Source organism: Barbus barbus (assembly GCF_936440315.1).
Source record: "Barbus barbus genome assembly, chromosome: 18".
Classification (NCBI taxonomy): domain Eukaryota; kingdom Metazoa; phylum Chordata; class Actinopteri; order Cypriniformes; family Cyprinidae; genus Barbus; species Barbus barbus.
Window position 1 is genome coordinate 7,916,112 of NC_136746.1, and position 23,379 is coordinate 7,939,490.

A 23,379-nucleotide genomic window follows, 5' to 3' on the forward strand; every position below is an offset into this window, starting at 1 on the left:
CTGCAAGCTGTCCCATCCAATTAGCTAAAGAGAAGTGGAAAACCAATTAGCTGTCTCTGTAATGTCATTTTACGGCCCGATCCATGCTTGTTAGACGATGCAACAAGAAGATTATTAGCCAGGCTTTGGCCACATTCACATTACTTAGAGAAGCTGCAATCGATGAAGTATCCACTCACACTAGCAAATACTTGAGCTTTCTTATAGGTAATTAGCATCAGAAATGCTAAATATGCCGTTGTTGTGGTTAGCGCAATGTGTTTTATTGTTTTGAAAAGAAGAACTCTTAGAAATTGAAAGTGCAGTAAATGCAGGTGGACCAAATTTGATGTAGTGTTTTTGTTTTTAAGACGAAAACTAGCATGCATGCTAATGCCTGACCAGCATGGTTTTTGCTAGGTAGTGCTAATTTGATGTGTTTTACTTGGGACGAAACCCAGTTGGTGAAGCTACAGTAGTAGACCAAATAAGTCTTGTTAAGCTAGTACCATGGTAATGCATGGTAATATTTTGGCTAGATATAATAAAACAATACAGTCATGTAAAGTGCTCAAACAACTTTTATTTAGCATATTTTAGGGATGGACAGTATGTAGAACTCAAGCCAGTTTTTCACATGTGGAAGTGTGTCTGCTCTGCCCCGGAGTACTATCCGTTCCCTTCACTTCCCTCCTCTCTTACTCCCATGTTTGATGAGGTTGGAGGTACTTTGCTACAGCTCTGACCTATTTAATGGCCTTAAACCCAAAGTATACTTCGGTTTTACCCTGAACACTTTGCGTATGCATACAGCCAAACCCACAGCCTTTCAAAGTATACACCTTTTGATAGTGTGTGAGAACACAGACGCTAAAAACTTGTGCTCTAGAAAGTTTCATCCGTGTCCAGTGTCATTTCTCTACAGAAGTTATGACCGATAAAAATGTCTTCATACTTGTTTATGAAGTACGAATACACACGGACAGAAAGTTCTAGCTGATGAAGTTTATATTGTGCAATGTACACGTATGCTAGCGTACATGTAAAAACCGAAGTATAGTTTGGGCTTTATTGTGTGTGTGTACATCTTTGAGTTTCTGGATCACTTCTACCAAAATTTCTTCCCATGCTCCCCTGCCTTATCCTCTATATTCTTCTCTAAGGTCTATAGACTCCGCTAAGTTTAGGGTTGCTAACCAAAAGGTTGTTGGTTCAAGCCCCAAAATGAGCAATCATTAATACATTTTTTGCATAAAGGTCGGATATTCCCAACATATTTGTTGCACTTCCCACTTCTCTGTCAAAAAGAGCCTCCTTTTAGCTCCCATAGCGAATGAAATGGAAATTGGGTCGGTGTAAGGGGTGGTCCAGAAAACTGGTTTGTTTTTGGACCGTTAACGTTTTTTTCTTGTACACAGCTTCGCGTGAGGATAACGCTCCTCTGTTTTCCCTTTCTAAACCTCTGATGTGTTTCCTTCTCTACCTTCTTTTAGCTTTGCTGTGTGGCGTCTTTTTCCCGAATAATCTTATGCAATTTACCACAGGACTGGGTTTCAAGTTTTTTAGCTCCCTTGTGTGTACTAACCATCGAGTGGATTGTGCTTTGGCATATGCATGATCTTTTACTGGATGCATCTTTGACTTTCAAGGGGCATTGCTTGTTTTCTGGCTTCCAGTTTGAAATTAACCAAAGAGAAGGAGAGGTTATTTGAGTTTGGAGGACCTGGACTGAGTTAGCATCTAGACTTTGCAGCCCATCCTAAATAATATTGTCTGAACAAACCTGTGATTCATTTTGGTGGGTCAATGTAGACCTATTTAGATTTAACGGACTGTTCTCCTCTAAGCTCACAATACCTCTCCTCTAAATTTTTAACTTCTCCCCTCGACTCGTTTTTCAGCTTTTCTGCCATCGCTTCCTTTTCGAATGAAATTCTCACATGTTTTTTTCTTGTGTAATTTGCGTCGGCCGCAGGGGTAGCAGTGCGAAGCGTGGAGGACTGGAGCGTTCTCAGAGTAGCACGTGGGACAGCGGAGAGGAGAGCAGGAATAAGCTGGTGAAAGCAGCCTCCACCTCCAAACTGCTGTCCAAAGTGGTGAAGAATGCAGAGAAGTAAGTCTTAGGTTCCTCCTTTCCCCTTTGCCCTACAAAGACTCATGCCATGAACTCGAGTCCTCATATAAGTCATCCAACTAAAGTACAAAAAAAATCAGATTGACGGAAGTGTTTTTGAAACGGTGCTTCAGGCTTTTAAAGTCATTTTTCTTGACTTGAAAAAGTGTTGCATAAGTAAAAATTCCAAGAAACTCATGGTTTATGAAGTTACACCAAAACTTGATACATTCCATGTTTCATTTATTTTGGTAAAATTATTATGCTTTAGATATCAATATGTAGTGTAATATTTGCTGTTCTGCACATTTTACCTTAATTTGAATTCATTCCATGAAATCCATTCAATTTCAGCACAGAATGTGCAAAAAAGTCCAGATTCCATCCTGGGCTAGCCTTGTGTTATGGCATGCAATCTAAGTTGTCTATGATCCTTGCCTCTTGCTTAAATATGCTGAAGAAAAAGTCTTCCTGCATCCTAATATTGTTGTAAACCTGTATGACTTTTTTTTTTTTTCATGAAAACACAACAATGTTTGGAAGCCCGTTTCCGCCACGTTTCCGTTTCCAAGGTTATTGCGACTTTTTATCTCACAATTCGGACTTTTTTCACAGAATTGCGTGACATAAACTCACAATTGCGAGTTATAAAGTCAGAATTACGATTTATAAAGTCACAATTGCAAGATAAAAACTCGCAATTCTGACTTTTTTCTCGCAATTGCGAGTTTATATCTTAAATTTCTGACTTTTTTCTCGCAATTCTGAGGAGTTGTAAAGTCAGAATTACGTGATATGAATGAGCAATTGCGAATTAAAGTCCAATTTTGAGGGGGGGGGACTAATATGTTCTTAGAATTGTGAGTTTATATCTCACAGTTCTGACTTTTTAATTCTCAATTGAGTCTATATCACGCAATTCTGAGGAATAAAAGTCCAAATTGTGAGATAAATAGTCGCATTTACCTTTTTTATTTTTTATTCAGTGGCGGAAACGGGCTTCCATACAAATGAGAAGTTACTGAAAATAAAAGAGGATGAACACATTCCAAAAAATAACATAAAAGTACCATAAATTGGGCTATACCACTTGTGCGCTATATTCCAAGTCTTCCGATAATAATGTCTGAAATTTGTGCGGTCATTAACTTATAATATTCCTCTCGCCATAACATAAAACTTACATTATGGTGCATTTGTGATGCTTTTATGTGATTTTGGTTAACACTTTACAATAGTTCCAATTGTTAATATTAGTTAACTATATTAGTTAACATAAACTAACAATGCAATATACTTCTAGATCATTAATTGCCGCATTTACTAATAAATTATTCAAATCTAAAGTTCTACATTATTTCGTGGACTAGCATGAACTAACAGTGATTTAATGAATAAATGAATGATAAAAATGAATAATTGTACTTAATTAACTAGCGTTAACAAAGCTTAATAAACACTGCAACAAAGGTATTGCTATGTTTTATTATTAACTGTCATTGTATGGGAAAAAAGCATGTCAGAGATTCTTTTTTTGGTGTGTTCTGTGGAAAAAAGAAAGTCATATGATTTGGAAACATCATGAGAGTGAGCAAATGATGACAATAAAATGAATTTTCAATTTGGAAATGTTCCTTTAAGACATTCCTGTAGCTGAACAAACATGCCATTTTTGGAACTCACTTTTTTGTCTAGTGTTAACAATATTTTGATTTTCTTCCCATTTCCTCTTTAGACACAGAGATCCAGTCATCAGCCAAGGTAAAGTCTAATTTTGCCTTAACGTGATCTATTATGTTTCAACTTCATTTTTCCTCATGTGTTCCTCTCATTTCCTGTATCACAATGGTTCAAGCGAAACTGCTGCCTCGTGCAGACCTTCTGTGCACTTTAGAGCAATACAAATTCTCATTTACATGTCATTTGCACAGTAACATCTGTAAAAAACATTTAAGCTGTGCCCTGTAGCCAACTTGCATTTCATAAGTGTAAATGAAAGCTGCAGTAGCATGATGCCACCTCTTAGTACTTGGCTTTGTCCCAGGGCAAGATTAGCGGTGACACCGAAAAATACTGTTAGCTCGGGACTCATGCCAGTGGTTACAGGCTAAGTGTGCTGGAATGACCTTATCCCCAATCTGGCTTTAACCCGGGGGTGGGAACAGTACAGGTGTGAGCATCTCTAAAGTCATTTTAATCTTGGCAAAGACGCACACAGCCTGCATTCCTGTGTCTTGTGGTTCCTTGTTTGTTCTTCCAGACTTTTCTAATGATCACGCCCATCTTAATGGCCTCTTTTACCATGCATCAATAAAACTGTTCCTTGTCTGTCATTCTGTGTTTGTTTTTGAGAGATTATTATTTCTTTCCCATACCCAGCTAAAATGTCAACCCGTGAAAAAAACAGTCAAGGTAAGGCCTTCCTCTCTACAGGGCCGAAAACCGCAGAAAAAGTTTTTTTACCCCTCCCTTACCCGCTTCCGGCTGGTTATAAGCGTTTCTGGCACTAATCCCACTTTAATTCTCTTAACATGTTGATCGATCTGAAAGATCAATGGTCAGTCACTTCTTCCACTCTTCTTCTCTCTCTCTGCTACTCTTGTTCCTCAAAATGTTAAATAACATTTCTGGAGGAATCGATAGTAAGTGGATTTCCTCCCAGCTTACAGGCAAGACGATAAACTTGCCCGCTTCTTCATTTCTTCTCACTATTCAGTTGGTCCAAATAGATGACTTACTGTTGATCCATCACCAGTAACTCATTAGCAGAGGAATGTGTTTGTCCGAAAATAAAGATACAGAACAGCTTTACGGCTGAATCTCACTTGTCTAGCTCATATTTCACTGCAAAATCAAAAAAAGAGAAAGAGAAACAGTGCATTTTCTTTCAAAAGCTAAGCTCTTTTACCTTAATGCTAAATAGTCTCATTCGCATGATTGTGGTGTGAAGTATGTGGGGAAGAACATTTTATTTATTGTAAAATAAAAGTATTTGTTGTACTGATTTATATATATAAAAAAGTACTTAATATCTGTTGAAAGGATGACAAAATGCAAAAGATTTATTTTATTTCATTAATTAATTAATTAAATAATATACATTTATGAAAAAATGTATCACAAAAAATGGATAAATAATGTATTATAAATAAATAAATTAATTAATTAATTAATAAAACAATTTATTATTTTGTGTGTGTGTGTGTGTGTGACAAAAACACAATAATTGTTAAAAATGTATATTATTTATAAAATGTAATATTAAAATAAAATAAGTATAATTTTTTTATTTTGGGGTGAAATGCGGCCTAGACATGTTTCTGTAAGATTCACCTTTATACCGTAACTAATTCAGTAAGCATGTACTGTGATAGTTCAGCCAAAAATTACAATTCAGACATCATTTACTCACTCTCATTTCATCCTAAATCTGATGATTTTCTTTCTGCTGTGAGACATTAATATTGTATTATTATAAAAAAAAAATAATAATAAAACATGCACACACAGACATTTCTAAAATTCTTTCAGGTTTGGAACAACATGAGCATGAGTAAATGATAACAGAATTTTCCGTTTTGGCTGAACTATCCCTTTAGGGATATCAGTGTCAGTGAAGAATGTTCTGGAGAGTGTCGGCCAACTAAGCTGTTTTTAAAGGTTATCTGTGGTCAGATGTCTTGTTCAGTGTTAAATACATTATAGAATTATGCGATGCTATTATAAGATCTGCTACTGTGCAAAATGTTTTTAGAGACCAGAGAAATTCCTTTTTTTTTCTGCCTCACTCTGTCCATTTTTTTCACCAACTTGATGTTTCTGCTTTATTCTTTTCTTTATTAAATCACAGATACATTTGGGCATTGTCATTGCTCTGGCCCTTCTGCACGCTGCTCAAAGCTTCACTTTTGTTTTGCTTGGGTTTATGAATGAGTTCAAAGCATGAGCCTCACTAACTCCATCCAAGAGCTTCATTTAGAAATGTATAGTATTTTAAAAGCTTTAAGTCATAAGGAGCAATGCTAGAAGCTAAATATATGTTATGCGTTTGTTAAATGTTGCTAAAATGAACCAACCCACGCAGTCTGTTCTGAAAGACCATGTTCACTACCAAATTTCAGATAACTTGCTTCTTAAATTCAAGAGAGACTTCACACAAACAAACATGGGTTTTGTTTGAGATATACAGTACGTTTCATTCGCAGTAGTTACTAATTGCTTTTAATTGTTGAATCTTAATAATTAGTTACTTCTAGTATTTTCTCAGAATATATATAATTTCTCCACAGAGGGAGAATATATTAAAATGTTCATGCGAGGACGACCCATCACGATGTTCATCCCATCGGACGTGGAGAATTACGACGATGTCCGCACCGAACTTCCCCCAGAGAGACTCAAACTGGAGTGGGTGTATCCTTTCTAGCATGCTTTGCATGTATTTTATTTTACAATGGTGAATTAAAATGCTTTACATACAGCAGGCAAAGTAAAGACCTAAAAGTCAAATCATAGCATGACATTACATAAAAATGAACTTTTATGGCAAGAAAATTATTTGTTTCATTTAATTTAGTTGAATTTAATTTTAATTCAATTTGTGTTAACCAGTATTTGCTTAGAATTAAATTCTCAGACATTAAAACATTGTGATGGACGAGTAAAGCATTAAATAGTATAATTTGGTATATTGTTGTTTTCCCTGTATCCTCCTTGACTCAGACGGGCAGATATGGCTACAGGGGACGTGACTGCCGTGCAAATGTATACTTGCTACCTACCGGGGAGATCGTATATTTCATCGCCTCAGTGGTTGTGCTCTTCAACTATGAGGAGAGGACACAGCGGCACTATTTAGGACACACTGACTGTGTCAAATGGTGAGACTGAAAACATATTGTGTTATTAGGGCCATGCAGTTATCTATTGGTCTTATCATTCGTCATATGGGACTTTGTCACTGACTGTGAATAAATAACCAACTCTCACGTAAAAAAAACAAAAAAACATTGAAATATGTTGCAGTTTTTCTATGCGAATGGCTGTCTTTGTGAATTCATGTTTATTTTTTGTCTTCCTGAGGCTGTGTAATCACAGGATGGAAATGACAGGAAAATGCCTTCTGTGGGCCCTGATTTAAACAAATGAGCTGATGTGATTTACAAAAGAAAAAAAAAAAAACCTGAACAGTGAGCATTGTTAGCAGTGATGGTGCTGGGCATGCCTGTTCCTGTGACCTGTGTGCCTGTGAATAATGGATAACACTTTAGATTTAGGTATTGAGTAAGGTTAAGGGATCTAGAATATAGTCATGAATAAGACATTATTATTATTATTATTAATAAGCAACTATTTAATAGTGTTTCCTAATCTAAAGTATTACCAAATATTGTCTAAAATATATAATGGAATTCATACTGGTCTCTAGGTTTCATAATATGGACAGGTCAGTGGAAATCCTTATTTGCTGCTTATTTGCCTGATGGCATATTAATTAATGATCACAAAGAAAGCCATATTCACCTCAGGAGGATATGAGCAGTGTTGATCGGTGAATGTTCTGCTCTCTCTGAATGTCTTTTTCTCTTCTAGTCTCGCTGTTCACCCAGATAAGATCCGTATCGCCACAGGACAGATAGCAGGCGTGGATAAGGATGGCAGGGTGAGTTTATCAGCGCAGCTACCATGATAAAGCACAAACTTGTGTTTGCCTTAATGTACACTACCGTTCAAAAGTTTGGGTTCAAATATTTAGATTTTACTTTTTTTAAAATAAATTATTACTTTTATTTAGCAAGGATGCATTAAATTGAGCAAAGGTGACTTTTGCATTGTTACAAAAAATAATTATATTACAAATATATGCTCTTTTGGACCTTATAATTATCAGAGTATCCTGAAAAAAAAATCCTATATTAAAATAGAAAACAGATTTTAAATTGTAATAATATTTCACGTTTTACTGTATTTTTGATCAAATTGCCATCTTGGTGAGCATGAGAGACGTCTTTTAAAAACATAAAAAAAATCATATTGACCCCAAATTGTTAAACAATCATGTAGTTGTGTCTCTCTGAGTATGTAAGCATTCGATCTTTTTTCATATTCACCTTCTAACAATGGCAAATGATTTATAAAACTTGATTGTTGTTCTTTATCTGTATTTCTGCATTGTTAATCTTATAACTGCCGTGGATTAAAGTATGAAGTGGTTAATTCTTCCATAATAGCTGTTTCTCTCACTTTGTTTTGTCCTGTCAGTATAACAGATTTTCTAAGGACCAAGGACCGGTTAAACTACTTCATTTTCAAATATTATGCTCCATCTTTTAACTTTATTTATGCAAAATAGGAGAATAGGTCTGGAATAACTGGCTAGTTTCTATTCCGCTTCAGCAAACAAACTTTCAAGACAAGCAGTACGTAATCAAACACATCTACCTGCAGGTGTTCAGAGGATCCCTAAAGAACTTAAAACACTGTAAAAACACTTTACAGAAGTTGTATTCCCTCTTGTGCTACTAATTTCTTCTTTTCCCAACAGTGTTGCTTGCTTATCAGTATATAAGCTCTTTTGGGATGTTTACCTCATGAATTCCTGCTGTGATGTTTGAGATCTCTGTATTGTGATCCTGCAGCCGCTTCAGCCTCACGTGAGAGTTTGGGACTCCGTCAGTCTGTCCACGCTGCAGATCATCGGCCTCGGCACCTTTGAGAGAGGAGTTGGATCCCTCGCTTTCTCTAAAGCCGTAAGTCTAACATCAGCCATCTCAATTGAATTGATTTCATTTTGTGTTTAACTAGCATTGCCTAACAACTATTTTGATAATTGATAAACCTGGTGTTTTTTCCCCCTCAATTATTCTAGTGTTTTTCAGTCTTACACTGCGCTCTTCCTGGGTCTGGATCATGTTTGCATTTTTTTGTAACGGCAAATAATTCTAAGCTTGAAATCAGGATAAGGCATAAAATAATATCATATCTGTGAAAATCGACTGAGAATTGAACAATATTTGTAATTTGGCTCAGAAGAAGATAGGAATTGTGTTGCCTTTGTGACAGTTTTTCTGGTGACTAATGGATAATACAAGACTTCTTCACCTTACAAATGGTGGAAAACCTCAAGTTTTTATGAACCTGGTTGCTTCGACATCAAACACTGCACTCTTTGGACTCTTTCAGTCACTCTGTTTGAATGAAATGCAAATATATAAACAACTCTTTTATGGGGTAACTGAAGAAACTGAAAGTGTTGTGACTGAGTGTTTGTTTGGAAGCAGCAATTTCATCTGAAATGTTAGCGTATGGAATTGTGATGCTCAAACTTTGTGTGTGTGTAGGACTCGGGCATTCATCTCAGTGTGATTGATGACTCTAATGAGCACATGCTCACTGTGTGGGACTGGCAGAAGAAATCAAAAATCGCTGAGATTAAGGTACGCGGACACTTCTTTGATTCATTTGGTTCTTTTGTCTCACATATCACCACTCCTTTCATCATTTACCATCTTCCTTCCTTTGTTCCTTTCTTTTAGATTTCTTAGCCCTTATCTTGTTTCCTTCTTCTCCTTTCTTCTCAGTCCTTTTCATCGTGTTTCAGATGGCTTCCTTCTCGTCCTTTTATGTTTTGCCATGTCTGTTCCATTTGTACCTTGTTTCCCTACACATTCCTCTTTTGCTTCTTCTCATCTCTTTGTTCTTCATGTAATGATTTTGCCAATGTACTGTTTTTATTAGACAACCAATGAAGTGGTCTTAGTGGTGGAGTTTCACCCGACTGACGCCAATACCATTGTCACATGTGGGAAATCCCATATCTTCTTCTGGACTTGGAGCGGTTCCTCACTCGCCCGCAAACAAGGCATCTTTGGCGTAAGGACACACGTGCTTATATTTCTCATCGGGGAATTAAAAAAAATATTGTTCACCCAAAAATACAAATTTTCTGAAAATTTAAGATGTACATAAAATATGTAGATTCATTTTATTTGTAATGAAATTTAGCATTCCATCACTTGCTCACCAACGGATCCTCTGCAGTGAATGGGTGCCGTCAGCATGAGAGTCCAAACAGCTGATAAAAACATCACAATAATCCTCTCGTAATCCTACTCTGCTTCATCAATTAACATCTTATGAAAACCTGCCTGTTTTTAAGAAACAAATCCTTCATTGAGGCACTTTAACTTTAAACGGGCGATTCTGGACAAAATATCAATCCATAATAACGCTTCCTCTAGTGAAACAAGTCCATCCCTTATTGTCCTCTCACATCACGACTTTTTCACGGGAGAAAGCAATATTATGGAGAGAAGACTAGTATTTTTGACAGAAGGAACAGTTTGAAGCTAAACTTGTCTTAATAATGGATTTCTTGTGGATTATTGTGATTTTAATTTTTTGGATGAACTATTCCTTTAATGAGCTTTTTATTTGACAGTTTAGTTTCACAAAGACTGCGTCATTAGACTAGTTTCAAGATCCTGCTTTGTCTTGCAGCTCATTACTATAAGAGTGTTCAGACAGATGATTTTAATCTACAGTTTCAAAAACAGCATATCAGTTCGAAATAAACCAATCAATTCAGAACTCTGATTCATTGATTATTTAGCATAATTAAAATATGGAAGTCTCCATGTTGCATTTTTTTAATATTAAAATGTTTTAGTAAAAATAGATGTACTGTAGGTAAATATTGCTGTTTTTTACTATATACTTTGTTTTATTGTTTCATATATATTTGTAAGTCGCTTTGGATAAAAGCATCTGCTAAATGACTAAATGTAAATTTGAGCTCATTTAGTGAATATCAATGTGAAAAACATACCATAATTATTTTAACTCGATTTTTACCGATTGGGGGGAAAAAAATCGCAGTGTCAGACCATTTTAGAGAAAATGCAGTAAATATTGTGTTATGTATGAAATGGTCAAAAGGTAAAAAAATAATAAAAAATTAAGATCAATTTTATTTTGCAACATGTCCCAGCCCAATAAACATTTCTAGACTAATGCTGCAGTCAGCTTGATGTACAAAGCACAGACTAGAACATAGTACTTGGAGTTTATAAAACCTGACTTTTGTTTGTGTGTCTTTGACAGAAATACGAGAAGCCCAAATTTGTGCAGTGTTTGGCCTTCCTCAATAATGGAGACATCTTGACTGGAGACTCAGGAGGAATCATGCTGATATGGACCCGCAGCACCGCTGAACCAGCACCAGGGAAAGGGCCAAAAGGTAGACACTCGTCACACACACACACACAGGCACAGACATTTTTAGCACTGGCAGCATACTAAAACACATACTTCACATTAACATTCTCCTCATTTTTCCATCATTACCTGCATTTCTTTACAAAAAGTACTTTGGTGGCAAGGTAAGGTATCCTCCTCCAAATGCAGTCTGATCCTCTGCTCTGCTGCACGCTCTGAAACCAAGAGCAGTTCCTGCTCACCATAAAAGAAAATAAAGGAAGTAGAATGAGGCCAGATGCATGTAGGTTCAATGCATAACCACATTATGTTCTACTAAAAGACACGTGTCATATTTACAGTAGTATACTGTATAGTTTACTGCACAGGTCAGGAAAGACTAGGCTTTACCACTCTGACGACACACTACTATAGGAAATCTTTGTTTATTTCTTATGTCATGACTGTGAAAATGACATGAAAAACTCAGTTTACGATTGCCATTCCATACTTTTTCACTTCAGTAGTAAAATACACTCAGTTAAAAAGAGGAATTTATTACACTATGGTAAATGCAGTAAATAAAACCTCGCTGACCCTCACATTTGACCTGCCCATTTGTTCTCCATAAGTTTATGTAAAATAATCATTTGCCATCATTTCTTTGCAACAAGTCTCTTATGCTCACCAAGGCTGCATTTATTTGATCAGAAGTACAGTACAAACAGTATTATTGTGAAATAGTATTACAGTTAACTGTTCTGTTTGAATGTAATTTAAAATATAATTTATTCCTGTGATCAAAGCTGAATTTTCAGCATCATTACTCCAGTCTTCAGAGTCCTTCAGAAATCATTCTAATATGCTGATTTACTGCTCAAGAAACATTTCTTATTATTATCAGTGTTGAAAACAGTTGTGGTATTAGAAAAGATGTTCGTAGCATGGAACGTTGAGATACTCGTCATCTTAATGAAACCACCCATCATTTCAGGGAAAAAGTGACAGAAAGAGAAACTTCTAGAAACTTGTGGCAGATAGTAGCTTTCAAGAAGACTTTCAGTGGAAGTCCACAGCTCGCGATATGTGACTGAAACTGTGCTTGCATGCACGCATGCTAGTGTCTGTGTGCACAAGTTGACAGATTGTTTTCTCTGTGTTGATCCTGAAGTTGTAATGGTTTTCACTGGCATGCTGTGGAACTGGATTGGCTGCACCGCAGGCTGAAACTCTGCCAAATCCTGATCATTTATCACTCCTTTATTTACCCCCTCAATCTGTACAGGACAGTCTTGTGACATTCCGCCCCCTAAAGGACGGAAACTACTACTACTCCCATTTACAGAGCCCTATCGAGCACTTGTGATAGTTTTACTTGATACTTTGAAATGCAATTCTTCATTAATCTATAAAATCTGTAACTTTCAAAACTCTTTATGTGTGTCCAAAATAGTATATTTATGGAAATTCAGCTGCCTGTAGCTCATCGCAAACTTCTACATAAACAAATGGATACATGACCACCTATATTTACATATCAATGACACCTGATCAGAACATGGCCCAGTGTTATTGCACTACCATTCAAAAGTTTAGGGTCAGTAAGATTTGTTATATTGAATGAAATGAATACTTATATTCTGCAAGGATGCATTTAATTGATCAAAAGTAATAGTAAAGACTTTTGATGTTACAAAACATTTATATATCAAATAAACTTTCTATTCATCAAAGAATTCTGAAAGTATCACAGTTTCCACAAAAGGAACCATCACAACTGTTTTTTTTTTTCTTTTTTAACATTGATAATAATCAGATCAGCATATTATGAAATGATATCTGCAACAAATCTGCATATTAAAATGATTTCTGAAGGATCTTGTGACACTGAAGACTGGAGTAATGATGCTGAAAATTCAGCTTTGCATCACAGGAATACATTACATTTTAAAATTAGTGCTGGGCAAAGATTAATCGTGATTAATCGCATCCAAAATATATCAGATATTATATAATATATCTGTGTGTACTGTGTATATTTGTTATGTATATATAAATACACACACATGCATGTATATATTTAAGAAAAATATGTTATGTTTATATATTAAATATATTTATATATAATATAAATTATATGAATATAAATATATACACGTAAATACATGTAAATATTTTCAAAATATATACTGTATGTGTGTGTCTTTACATATACATAATAAATATACACAGCACACACAGATATATTATATAAAGAAAAACTTTTATTTTGGATGCGATTAATCACGATTAATCTTTGCCCAGCACTACTTAAAATATATCACAATAGAATACAGTTTTTTAAATTGTAATAATATTTCACACCTTTAACTGTGTTTTTGATAAAAGAAGTTGATCAATGAGCATAAGAGACGTATTATGTTCTGACTTGTTCCAGACACGTCTGTTCTTGTATGTTTTGTGGATTAGCATTAACTTAAATGAGTTGAAAAATAGAGCAGCATCATGCAAAAACAGCAGACAGATAAGCGCACAGTTTATGAAAACGAGTTCCTGCTTAAGCCGCGTAACATCCTCCTCACATGTGCTTAGCTGGCTGCTGCTTCATTTTTTTTTTTCCCCTCTTAAGTTATTTGGCATATGTCATGTCCTGAACTGGCCTCGTCTAGCTGATTTCCTGTCTCTGTGTCTGTACGCTTGCAGATACCATGTAACTGTTCAGAAACACACTCGGTTTCAGATATGTGAGTGTGTGTGGAGTTATGTGTCTATTGACTGGGCAGGTTCAGCACTCCAGGGGGTCTATATTCCCCTTGGTTTGGATCTTTGCGCAGACAGCCGAGCCATCAGTATTATTACAGGGAGAAGTGATAATCTACTGGAATTCCCAGAATGCAACATCATCTCACACACACACACAACCCTGGCCTCACTGGCAAGCATATCTATGAGCTTCTCTTTCACTGGCTTTTCTAAAAGCCCTATCACATCCCCAATGGTAAAACAGTCTGGCACTTAAACCGCATTAGCCAGGAGAGAGATTTGTGGTTTTCTGTTCCCAGAAATTGTGTGCGAACGGGTCTCCATGTGTCTTACTAACCCTGTCCCGTCCCCACAGGAGCATTTCAGATCATGCGTCAGATCAAGGCTCATGACGGCAGCGTCTTCACTCTATGTCAGATGAGGAACGGCACTCTGCTCACAGGGGGTGGCAAAGACCACAAGATCATTCTGTGGGACCACGACCTGAATCCAGAGAGAGACATCGAGGTGAGAGACAAAGCTGAGCTAAAGCGCATACACATGCATGTTTTTAAAGAGATACATATCTGATACATTACTAGTCCAATTTTTGGAATAATTACTTTTTTCTATTCAGAGTGCAGCCTTCAAAAAAAAAATATATATATATAGAGAGAGAGAGCTATATATATATATATATATATATATATATATATATATATATATATATATATATATATATATATATATATATTTTTTTTTTTTTTTTTTTTTTTTTTCTTTTTTTATATGGTAAACCATTATATTAAAATATAATAAAATTTAGTATGATCACTTTTTCTTTTATACATTTTAATCAGTACAGGTCAGACTATGCATGTTGTTCATTTTTGCATAAATATATCTGTTAACACTGTATGTTGATGGAACACTATTTCCCACATATTTTATTTCACAAAAGTTATTTGAAACATTAAAGTAGACATTTAGTTGCTTTTAATATGCCTTCTATGTATATAAAATTATACATTATACATTATTATAATTTGACACAATTTAACCCAATTACAGAAATAAGAATGAGATTAATAATTCCATATACTGTCTTTAAGGTCAGGGTTTGGTTAGGGTTAGTTAATTGTAATTATGCATAATTTACTGTTACACTAGTACATGTAACGTGTAACTGTGTCATCTTAACATAAAGTGTTACCAGAAATCATAGCATATAATTTGAGAAACATCACAAGCTCTTATAACATAACTTATAATATAAGAAAATAGCACATCTATCATGTGTGTTTGCTTTTCTTCAGGTCCCAGATCAGTATGGCACTATTCGTGCAGTAGCTGAGGGCAAGGGCGAGCAGTTTCTGGTGGGCACCTCACGCAACTTCATTCTGAGAGGCACATTCAACGATGGATTCCAGGTGGAAGTGCAGGTAAACCAGATCTTTTATCTCATGTGCAGCCTTATACTCTTAAAAATAAAGGTTTCAAAAGGGAGTTTTGCAGTGATGCCATGGAAGAACCATTTCTGGTTCCCCAAAGAAGCTTTCAGTGAACAATTCATAAAAGAACCTTAGTGTGAAGGTTATTTTAATGATCTGAAGACCTTTGTCCATTATAAAGAACCTTCTGTGGAATGGAAGGATTCCATGGGTGTTAAAGGTTCTCCATGGAATGCCATCAATAACCTTTACTTTTAAGAGTGTATCAATAAGCATAGGGTAATAAGAACCCCCCCCCCCCCCCCCCCCCAATTCTCAATAATCCCTATGCTCTTAATCTCTCAATTACATACAAAGAGTCAATGCTTATCAAACATGTGACATGTGACAAACATGGGACTCTCTGTTTTTAGGGACACATAGATGAGCTGTGGGGTCTGGCCGCCCACCCGTTCAAGGACCTGTTCCTCACCTGTGCTCAGGACAGACAGGTGTGTCTGTGGAACTCAGTGGACCACACGCTGGAATGGACCAGACTGCTGGAGGTAAGACTCCCACAAACACACATTTGTGCACATATGACTGTCAGAGGACTGTTATATATTACATATGTTAATTGTAATAATAAGCACAAAACGCTAACCTTTCACCAGGTAATATAGTTCATCGGCTTCGTTAAAGGTGGCCACTAAATGGTTCATTTCTTAACCTGTTAACCCGCATCGGCCCGCGGGCGGGCCGGAAGGGCGTGGTCGGGCGTGGTCGGACTTTTTATTACCTTTGTTTTAGAACAATATTCAATCAATTATCATTAACTATATATCATTTGAAAGCTAAAACACTCAAGATTAACGATGTGAGCTTGTTTTTGAAATCAATACACCAGAGAGGAAAGGGTTAACAGAAATGCTGAAAGACCGGCCATTTAAAATGAACAAAGCGAACCGCAGTACTCACGTTTGATCGCCAATAGCGCTGGTCAGCTCAGACTATTCCAAGACACACCAGCATACATTTCAAGAGAAGGGTCCACTCTTCAAAATGCATCCACTTTTTAATCCAAAACAACGAAAAAATAGGGGAAAACACGATAGATCCTCCTTTGTTTACATAAGCGATTCGAGTTATAGTTATCGATAGCGTCCATTTTCCAATAAATATCGATTATAATTCGTATTCCAGCTTTGAAACGCCATCTATTTCCAGCAGAATCGTCTCTTCCGAGTAAGAATAGCCCTCCCTCGTCTCTCTCCTTCAATCGCAGGAGCTGTTATAACCCGGGACAGTAAGCGCGTCCGTGAATGGGTCAGCGAGGTGTCAATCCGGACACATCACAATAGGGGTGTTTGAACCCAGCCAATGCCTCGCCAGCACAGTTTTGATGGATGGAAGTGTTAGCCAACCACAAGGACGTTTAAAGTGATTGACAGTTTGAATAGTTTACGTAAGATTGTTTAGAGAATAGCTCGGCGTATTGTCCGTGTGTTTTCGTGCGCTCTCGGGTTACGCATGAAGCGTACACATAATGGCGTCGCAGCGCTACACAGACTGGCTATCAGCGAACAGATGTTGTCCAAAGCTCACATCTGAATCTCTCCATCGTGGATCTTCGACTTGAGAAGTGTTTCTGTGGCGTTTGGTGGTGTTTTGGAGGACGTGGGGAGAAAAATGGCTAATTTAGTAGCCGAATACGCGCTGAGATCGCTGGGAAGCGTGGATAGCATTAGCACGTAAGTGTCTCCACCCTCCTCTTGAATGTTTATGTGTCTTTATCATGTATTTGCAGCTTTTGTTTCATGTTAGCTGTTTTAGATTCTAAAAATGACAACGGAGAGGGATAATATGAGGGGATTACATGAGTTTTGTTCGTGTGGGTGGGTGGGTGTGTTTGTTTGTGGGTATGTCCCGGTTATTGTGTGTGTGTGTGTGCGTGCGCGCGTGTGTGTGTGTGTGTACAAAATGTAAACAGTGTTGCAAGTTTGATTTGTTTTGCTTACACACTTTCTCACTCTTTTTCTCTCACTCTTCCCTGTCTTTTCAGAGGTCTGGTGAATCCAGATGGTCAGAAAAAAAACCATTTTAGTGGCTGCTAGAGCGTCTTCCTCCACTGTAAATACTGTAAATAGTTTTTTTTTTTTATTATTTAGTAATATTAGTAATAGTAATCTATTACTATATTAGTAAAATAGTAATATTCATAATATTCACCATATAAAATAAATAAAAAATACAAATGTTGTAAAAACAATGTATTTTGCATGTTTTGTGTTTTCACTAGTTCAAAAATGATCAAATCTGTTTTGGTTCACTGTTTTCATTATTGGAATTGTTCAGAATAAAGACTGTTTAGTTATGTTCAAATTCTGAAATAGTTTTGTGTTTTTTTGTGGTTTCATTGGTAGAGCAGTTCTGAATTGATATACATATGTAGTATGCAGTGTCTTATGGAGTCTCTAAATAGCATTTTTGAAAGGATTCCTAGACTTTTCTTGAAATAAAATATCCAAATGACTTTTCCAAAGCTATTCTTGAAATGAAATACCATAAAGATGTACTTTCTGTAAGTCTTTACCTATAAAAAATTTATTATTTCATATTTTATTTCAGGAAATATTTAGGCGTTTTTTTTCAAAAATGCCATTTGTAGACTAACCAAATGACTAAATGAGTCAGCACTACAAATGCTGTTCAGAAATAGTTTTTTATTGTGTGTTTTGGTGGGCAGAGCAGTTCTGAATTGATATACATATATGTATTATGTAGTTTTGACTCATTTGGACATTTGTTTACAAAGTGTCTATTTGGGGTCTCCAAATGGCTTTTTTGAAAGGACGCCTAGATTTTTTTTAAATAAAAGCTTACAGAAACTACATTTTTGGGAGTATCATCCTCAAATTTGAATCAAAACATGGTCAGATGTTCAGCTTTATCTTTATGGTGTTTTCAGGCCTTTGGCATGAAAGTCTCATCCATTTTTCCCTTAGTGAGCTTCATTAAAACATATCGCGAGTCAATTTCATGTATATTTTACCTTGTTTTACTCTATTGCTATACTAATTTTGAGTTATTATGACTCTAGAGTAACAAAGGATCAAGTGTCTAGTTTCAAACAACACCAGATTTTTAAATATAGACCTTAGGGTTCAAGAGCTACAGACATTTTTATTTGGTTATATCGTTTTTTACAAAATGCTCAAAAATAGGGGCGCAGGGTAACAGGTTAACTATCAAAACAATCCAGGGCTACAGTTCTCTGTTCTATACTTCAGACATAATTTAACTGGTTACTGGCATAAATTATGGCCCAGTGCTTTATTATTTAGAAAATACCAAAGACAGCTTGTTTGTTGTTTTTGGGAAAACTTTCTCTTTATCCAAATGTAATCCGTACTGAATTTTTCAGAGGCATCTCAGAAAACAAAGCAGAATAAACAGATGTGCTTGAGGAATTTGTTGGCAAACTTTATGACACATGCCACGACATTAGTGGTTCTTGCTAAACTTTTTTATGAAGACATCAGTAAAAAGTCAGCATGCGCAGTTTGGTTTGAGCTAAGACTATAGTTAGTAGGACCTTGAAAGATTGAAAGATCCTCCGGATAACCACAAATACTCCTTTTCATCTTAACTGTAGGCTGTTTACATTTGTATTGATGCAGTGCCTACAGTATTTAGTTGATGTATGTATATCTGGTTTTGTTTTGTTTTCTTTTTTTGTGACCTCATCCAAGCATTTAGAGAAGTGCTTCTCAACCAGGGGGCCGGGACCCACTAAGGGGTTAAGATAAAAAAAAAAAAAAATGCTTGCTTTTTTTCTCTATATGCAACTGAATTTAAGAACTAATGTTCCCAAAGTCTTGGAAAACCTGGATATTGTATGTGAGGGAAGTGTGATTTATATATATATATATATTTTTTTAAACCTGGAAAAGTCATGGAAATTTCTATAATAAATGTGAACTTTTCTATTCAAGTTCTAAAATGTTTATCAGCTAGAAATTTGAAGAATAAAAATGTAAAATCTGGAAATGTCATGCAAATGCATTGGTCATTAAAAGTGTAAATTTGAACTGCATTCAATTCTTGAAACACTTCATAATTATCTATTTTTTAATCATTTATTTTAATGCGTTGTCACATTTAATGTCTATAAAAGTTTAAAAACAAGCACCTTTCATTTCAGGCAAAAATATAGAAATCCGAAATGTATTAGAGCATCTGCATTACAACCAGAACTCCCAGTTTTTATAATAGAGTCCCGTACGCTTTGAGCGTGACAGTACTGATGTGTTCGTGTGCTTTTAGGAGCACGGGCACTGTGCAGATTTCCATCCTAGCGGTTCGGTTGTTGCCATTGGTACTCACTCAGGGAAGTAAGTGATCTCTATATCAAGTTTAAATGAATCGCTTTGCACACATTTAATCTAAAAATGCTTTGATAACTGTAGTTAAGAGATTGTTTGTATGCATCTCAGGTGGTATGCTCTGGACGCAGAGACGCGAGACCTGGTGGCCATTCACACAGACGGCAATGAGCAGCTATCCGTGATGCGCTACTCTTTCGGTGAGTAGGAGTGTGGCTTGTTTGCACACTCTGTATTTTTCCCTTGCGTTTCTGTGTTGAGCAGACAGCCAGACGTCTCTGTGTCTCTCCTCAGATGGCATGCTGCTGGCAGTGGGATCACATGATAACTTCATTTACCTCTACACGGTGTCGGATAAGGGACGCAAGTACAGCAGATATGGGAAATGCACTGTGAGTATCTGAAGTTTGCACAGAATGTGATCTAGCATTAAAAACAGCTCAGTGGATCTCAGGTGCAATGAACTCCCAAAGCTTTACTACTAGTGCTTGTCCTGCCACGGACGGATAGAAAAGTTCATAGAAACTTTTACCTACAAAAATGTCCATAAATTTATTTATTTATTGACATTTGAAAAGTATATTTAAAGATTACATTTGTTAAAGATTAGATTTCTTGGAATATGCAACATGCATTTAAAACGTATTTGTAATCAATCCATAAATAATGCATTTTGATTAATCTTACAATTCACATAATTGTTTTATGGCTGTATTATTGTCTGTTTTCACTATTCCGTTCTGTGCTGGATCTGAGGGGTCAGGGGAGAGTGGAGAATAAAACTTTATCGTGCATGACGGTTTGTCCATGTGTCTCGTTTCGCTCGGCTGTATTCCATCAACACACTCTGAATCACACCACTGTTCTTCTGATTCCTCAGATTTTTTTTTTTAGTATTTTTCTGTGCAGTTTTTCAGTAGTTGAGAAGTTTAATGTCATTAACATCTGTGTTCAATCACAGTAATAATAGTCATTCTCTGAAACGGGTGCCTTACAGAGTACATTTATGTAGATTTATACATCCTGTCAGACAAAAAAAAAGTTCTGTTATGAATGTTAGTGAATGCTATACATTTATAATTCATTTTGAATTCAAGTATGTTATCTTAAGAAACACTTTAAAAAACATTTTTGTGTTTAGTGTTCTTAATCAAACATGGACACATAAATGGTTCTCCTTTCATAGAGCAACCCAATTATGAAATGACTAGCAGAATTGAAATTATTTCCAATTCAGTTTTTGTGAGTGTTTGTCCTTCGACAAGTCATAAAGAGAGTGACGAAACGCTGGTTTTGAAATGGCTGAAGATGTCAGTGTGATTTTAGCAGACAGAATGAAAGCGTGCCTCTCTTTCAGCACTCTTGACTGCCTGACACATCTGAGCTTCCAGAGGGAATTCAGACATTGTGGGAGCGCTGGCCTGTGGTTTTATTGATGCTGGCAGATAAATCGCTCATGTGTCTGTCAGCATAGCTGAACCGTGTTACTCACAGACAGATGAGAGCAGATGAACACATACAGTGGCCATAAAACGTGTTTGGACACGTAAGCAAAACTTAAAAATATAAAACTGAGTGATTCATTGTAATGAAAAAAGCTCAAAAGCACATTTTCAAGAAAGACTACAAATCGCCAAAACATCAGCTTATTAAAAGTATTTGAAAATGGCTAGTTCTGAGAAAAGCTCCAACAGCATTTGAGTGCGGATGACATGGTTTAATAGTTCATCTATGCAATTCATAAGAGATTCATACATTTTTACATGTGACTTAAATATGCAAAAGTGTCCAAATACTGTTGAGGTCAAAAATTCCAAGCAACGCACCGTTGAGCTATAAAGCATTTGCATTACAGTGCAGCATGGGAAAGTTTGGCGTTTACTGACCTCTTTCGACAGCCATAGAAAGGAAGTTCAGGATCTAGGATAGTGGAAACGGAAAGCACATGTCAGTATGTGTATGAAAAGCTGGAAATGGAGAGACAGGTGATCTTTATAATCTACAGGGGACTCTGAGTGCAGATAGCAAGCTTCCACAAATGCAAGACTCTTTAAAACACGTACGCACACTCACATGTAAATGTCAGTGCACATATGGGAGAGAAGCCTGCGGACAAGTCAGAGCCAAGTCAGACAAACTGAGATTCCCTGCCTGAGCTGTAAGCCAGACGGTATTAGTTTTGTGTCTCTCTTTGCTCTGGGTGGAGACCATCCAGCATTATTTATTGAGACCACTGAGTTCAGTCTTTGAAAAAGCCTCTATTTGTGCTGTTCTATCCCTTTGATTAGTTGTCAGCTTCTGTGAGATGCTCAGGCTCTTGTTGACGTAGTCTCATTTGAAGAGGGTTTATTTGTGCTTTTAGATTAATTGATTTTTCAACTAAACTTTTGAACTCTTGTTGCTTTCATGTATCTAGGTTTAAGAGCTAGATTACCTCAAATTAAATAATTATTTTCTCACTTATATGTTGTTTCAAACCTGTAGGATTTAGTTACATGGAAGACAAAATTAGATATTTTGCAGAAAGTCTGATCAACATTCACTCTCCAAATTTCCAAAAAAGGACAACAGAGCACCATAAAAGTATCACACTGTAGATGAAGTCCAAATGACTCACATACATCATTTCAAGTGTTTGAAAATTATTGAATCGTTTTGGGTGTGGAACAGCTTTCAAATACAGTACTCAAAGTGTATGTATAGTATTTAAGTATTGTTCTTACATTTATATTGAATTCAGTTAGCTGGACTTTAGAGTTTAAGTACATTTATTGTGCACTCAAAAAAAATGGTGCTATATAGCACTAAAAGTGGTTCTTTGGCTCATAAACATAGGGAAACCACTTTTGGTGCTTCAGTGGTTCTTCAGCGGTTCTTCACCAGTTTTTTGACGTGACTGAGGGGCTATATAGCACCGCTACCATATACAGAACCTGTTAAGCTCCTGTATGGTTCTTCAGTGGTTCTTTGGGGTGATTAAGGTGCTATATAGCACCACTGCCGTACATAGAACCTGTTAAGCCCCTTTAAAGGTTCTTTACAAGCCAAAGAACCACTGTTGGTGCTGTTTAGCGCCATTTTTGTTGAAGAAATACAATGCAATATGGCGCACCTTATGGTTCTACTGTACATAGCACCATTTGACAAAGGTGATGTATAGCACCTTTAAAGATATGGTGCTATATAGCACCATAAGTGGTTCCCCTATGATTACAAGCCAAGAACCACTCTTAGTGCTATATAGCACCATTTTTTTCATATATATTGTATTGTCAATGAAATGGGGTTAAATTGTACTGCAAAATGCTTTATCTAACTTATGTATATATATATATTTGCAGTTATACATTTGTAATGATGTTTAGTACAACATCAAATAATTATAATCAAGTACTTTACATGTGCTTTAAGTATGTTAGTCAACACATCAAAATGAGTGTATGTCTTTAAAGCACAACAAAATATGCTTTTACTAAAATGCCATGATTTAATCTTTTAAAGTAAAACTCTTTAAAGATGTCAACACTTTTTAAAT

General features: G+C 36.2%; 1 protein-coding gene across 3 annotated transcripts in view; it reads left to right on the plus strand.

Annotated features, from left to right (window-relative positions):
- The window catches only part of LOC306884681 (echinoderm microtubule-associated protein-like 4), an 89,675-nt gene that overhangs the window by 57,444 nt on the left and 8,852 nt on the right, over positions 1-23,379 (plus strand). For 2 of the 3 annotated variants that reach the window (XM_079440781.1, XM_079440779.1), the window contains exons 5-20: positions 1,955-2,092; positions 3,828-3,853; positions 4,472-4,504; positions 6,382-6,505; positions 6,823-6,972; positions 7,685-7,754; positions 8,731-8,841; positions 9,433-9,528; positions 9,830-9,964; positions 11,195-11,330; positions 14,406-14,557; positions 15,346-15,471; positions 15,894-16,025; positions 19,786-19,853; positions 19,956-20,044; positions 20,139-20,236. In XM_079440781.1, coding sequence (XP_079296907.1) covers positions 1,955-2,092; positions 3,828-3,853; positions 4,472-4,504; positions 6,382-6,505; positions 6,823-6,972; positions 7,685-7,754; positions 8,731-8,841; positions 9,433-9,528; positions 9,830-9,964; positions 11,195-11,330; positions 14,406-14,557; positions 15,346-15,471; positions 15,894-16,025; positions 19,786-19,853; positions 19,956-20,044; positions 20,139-20,236 — 1,684 coding nt within the window. The remainder of the gene's footprint in view (positions 1-1,954; positions 2,093-3,827; positions 3,854-4,471; positions 4,505-6,381; positions 6,506-6,822; positions 6,973-7,684; positions 7,755-8,730; positions 8,842-9,432; positions 9,529-9,829; positions 9,965-11,194; positions 11,331-14,405; positions 14,558-15,345; positions 15,472-15,893; positions 16,026-19,785; positions 19,854-19,955; positions 20,045-20,138; positions 20,237-23,379) is intronic. The other variant, XM_079440780.1, reaches the window with a different exon arrangement.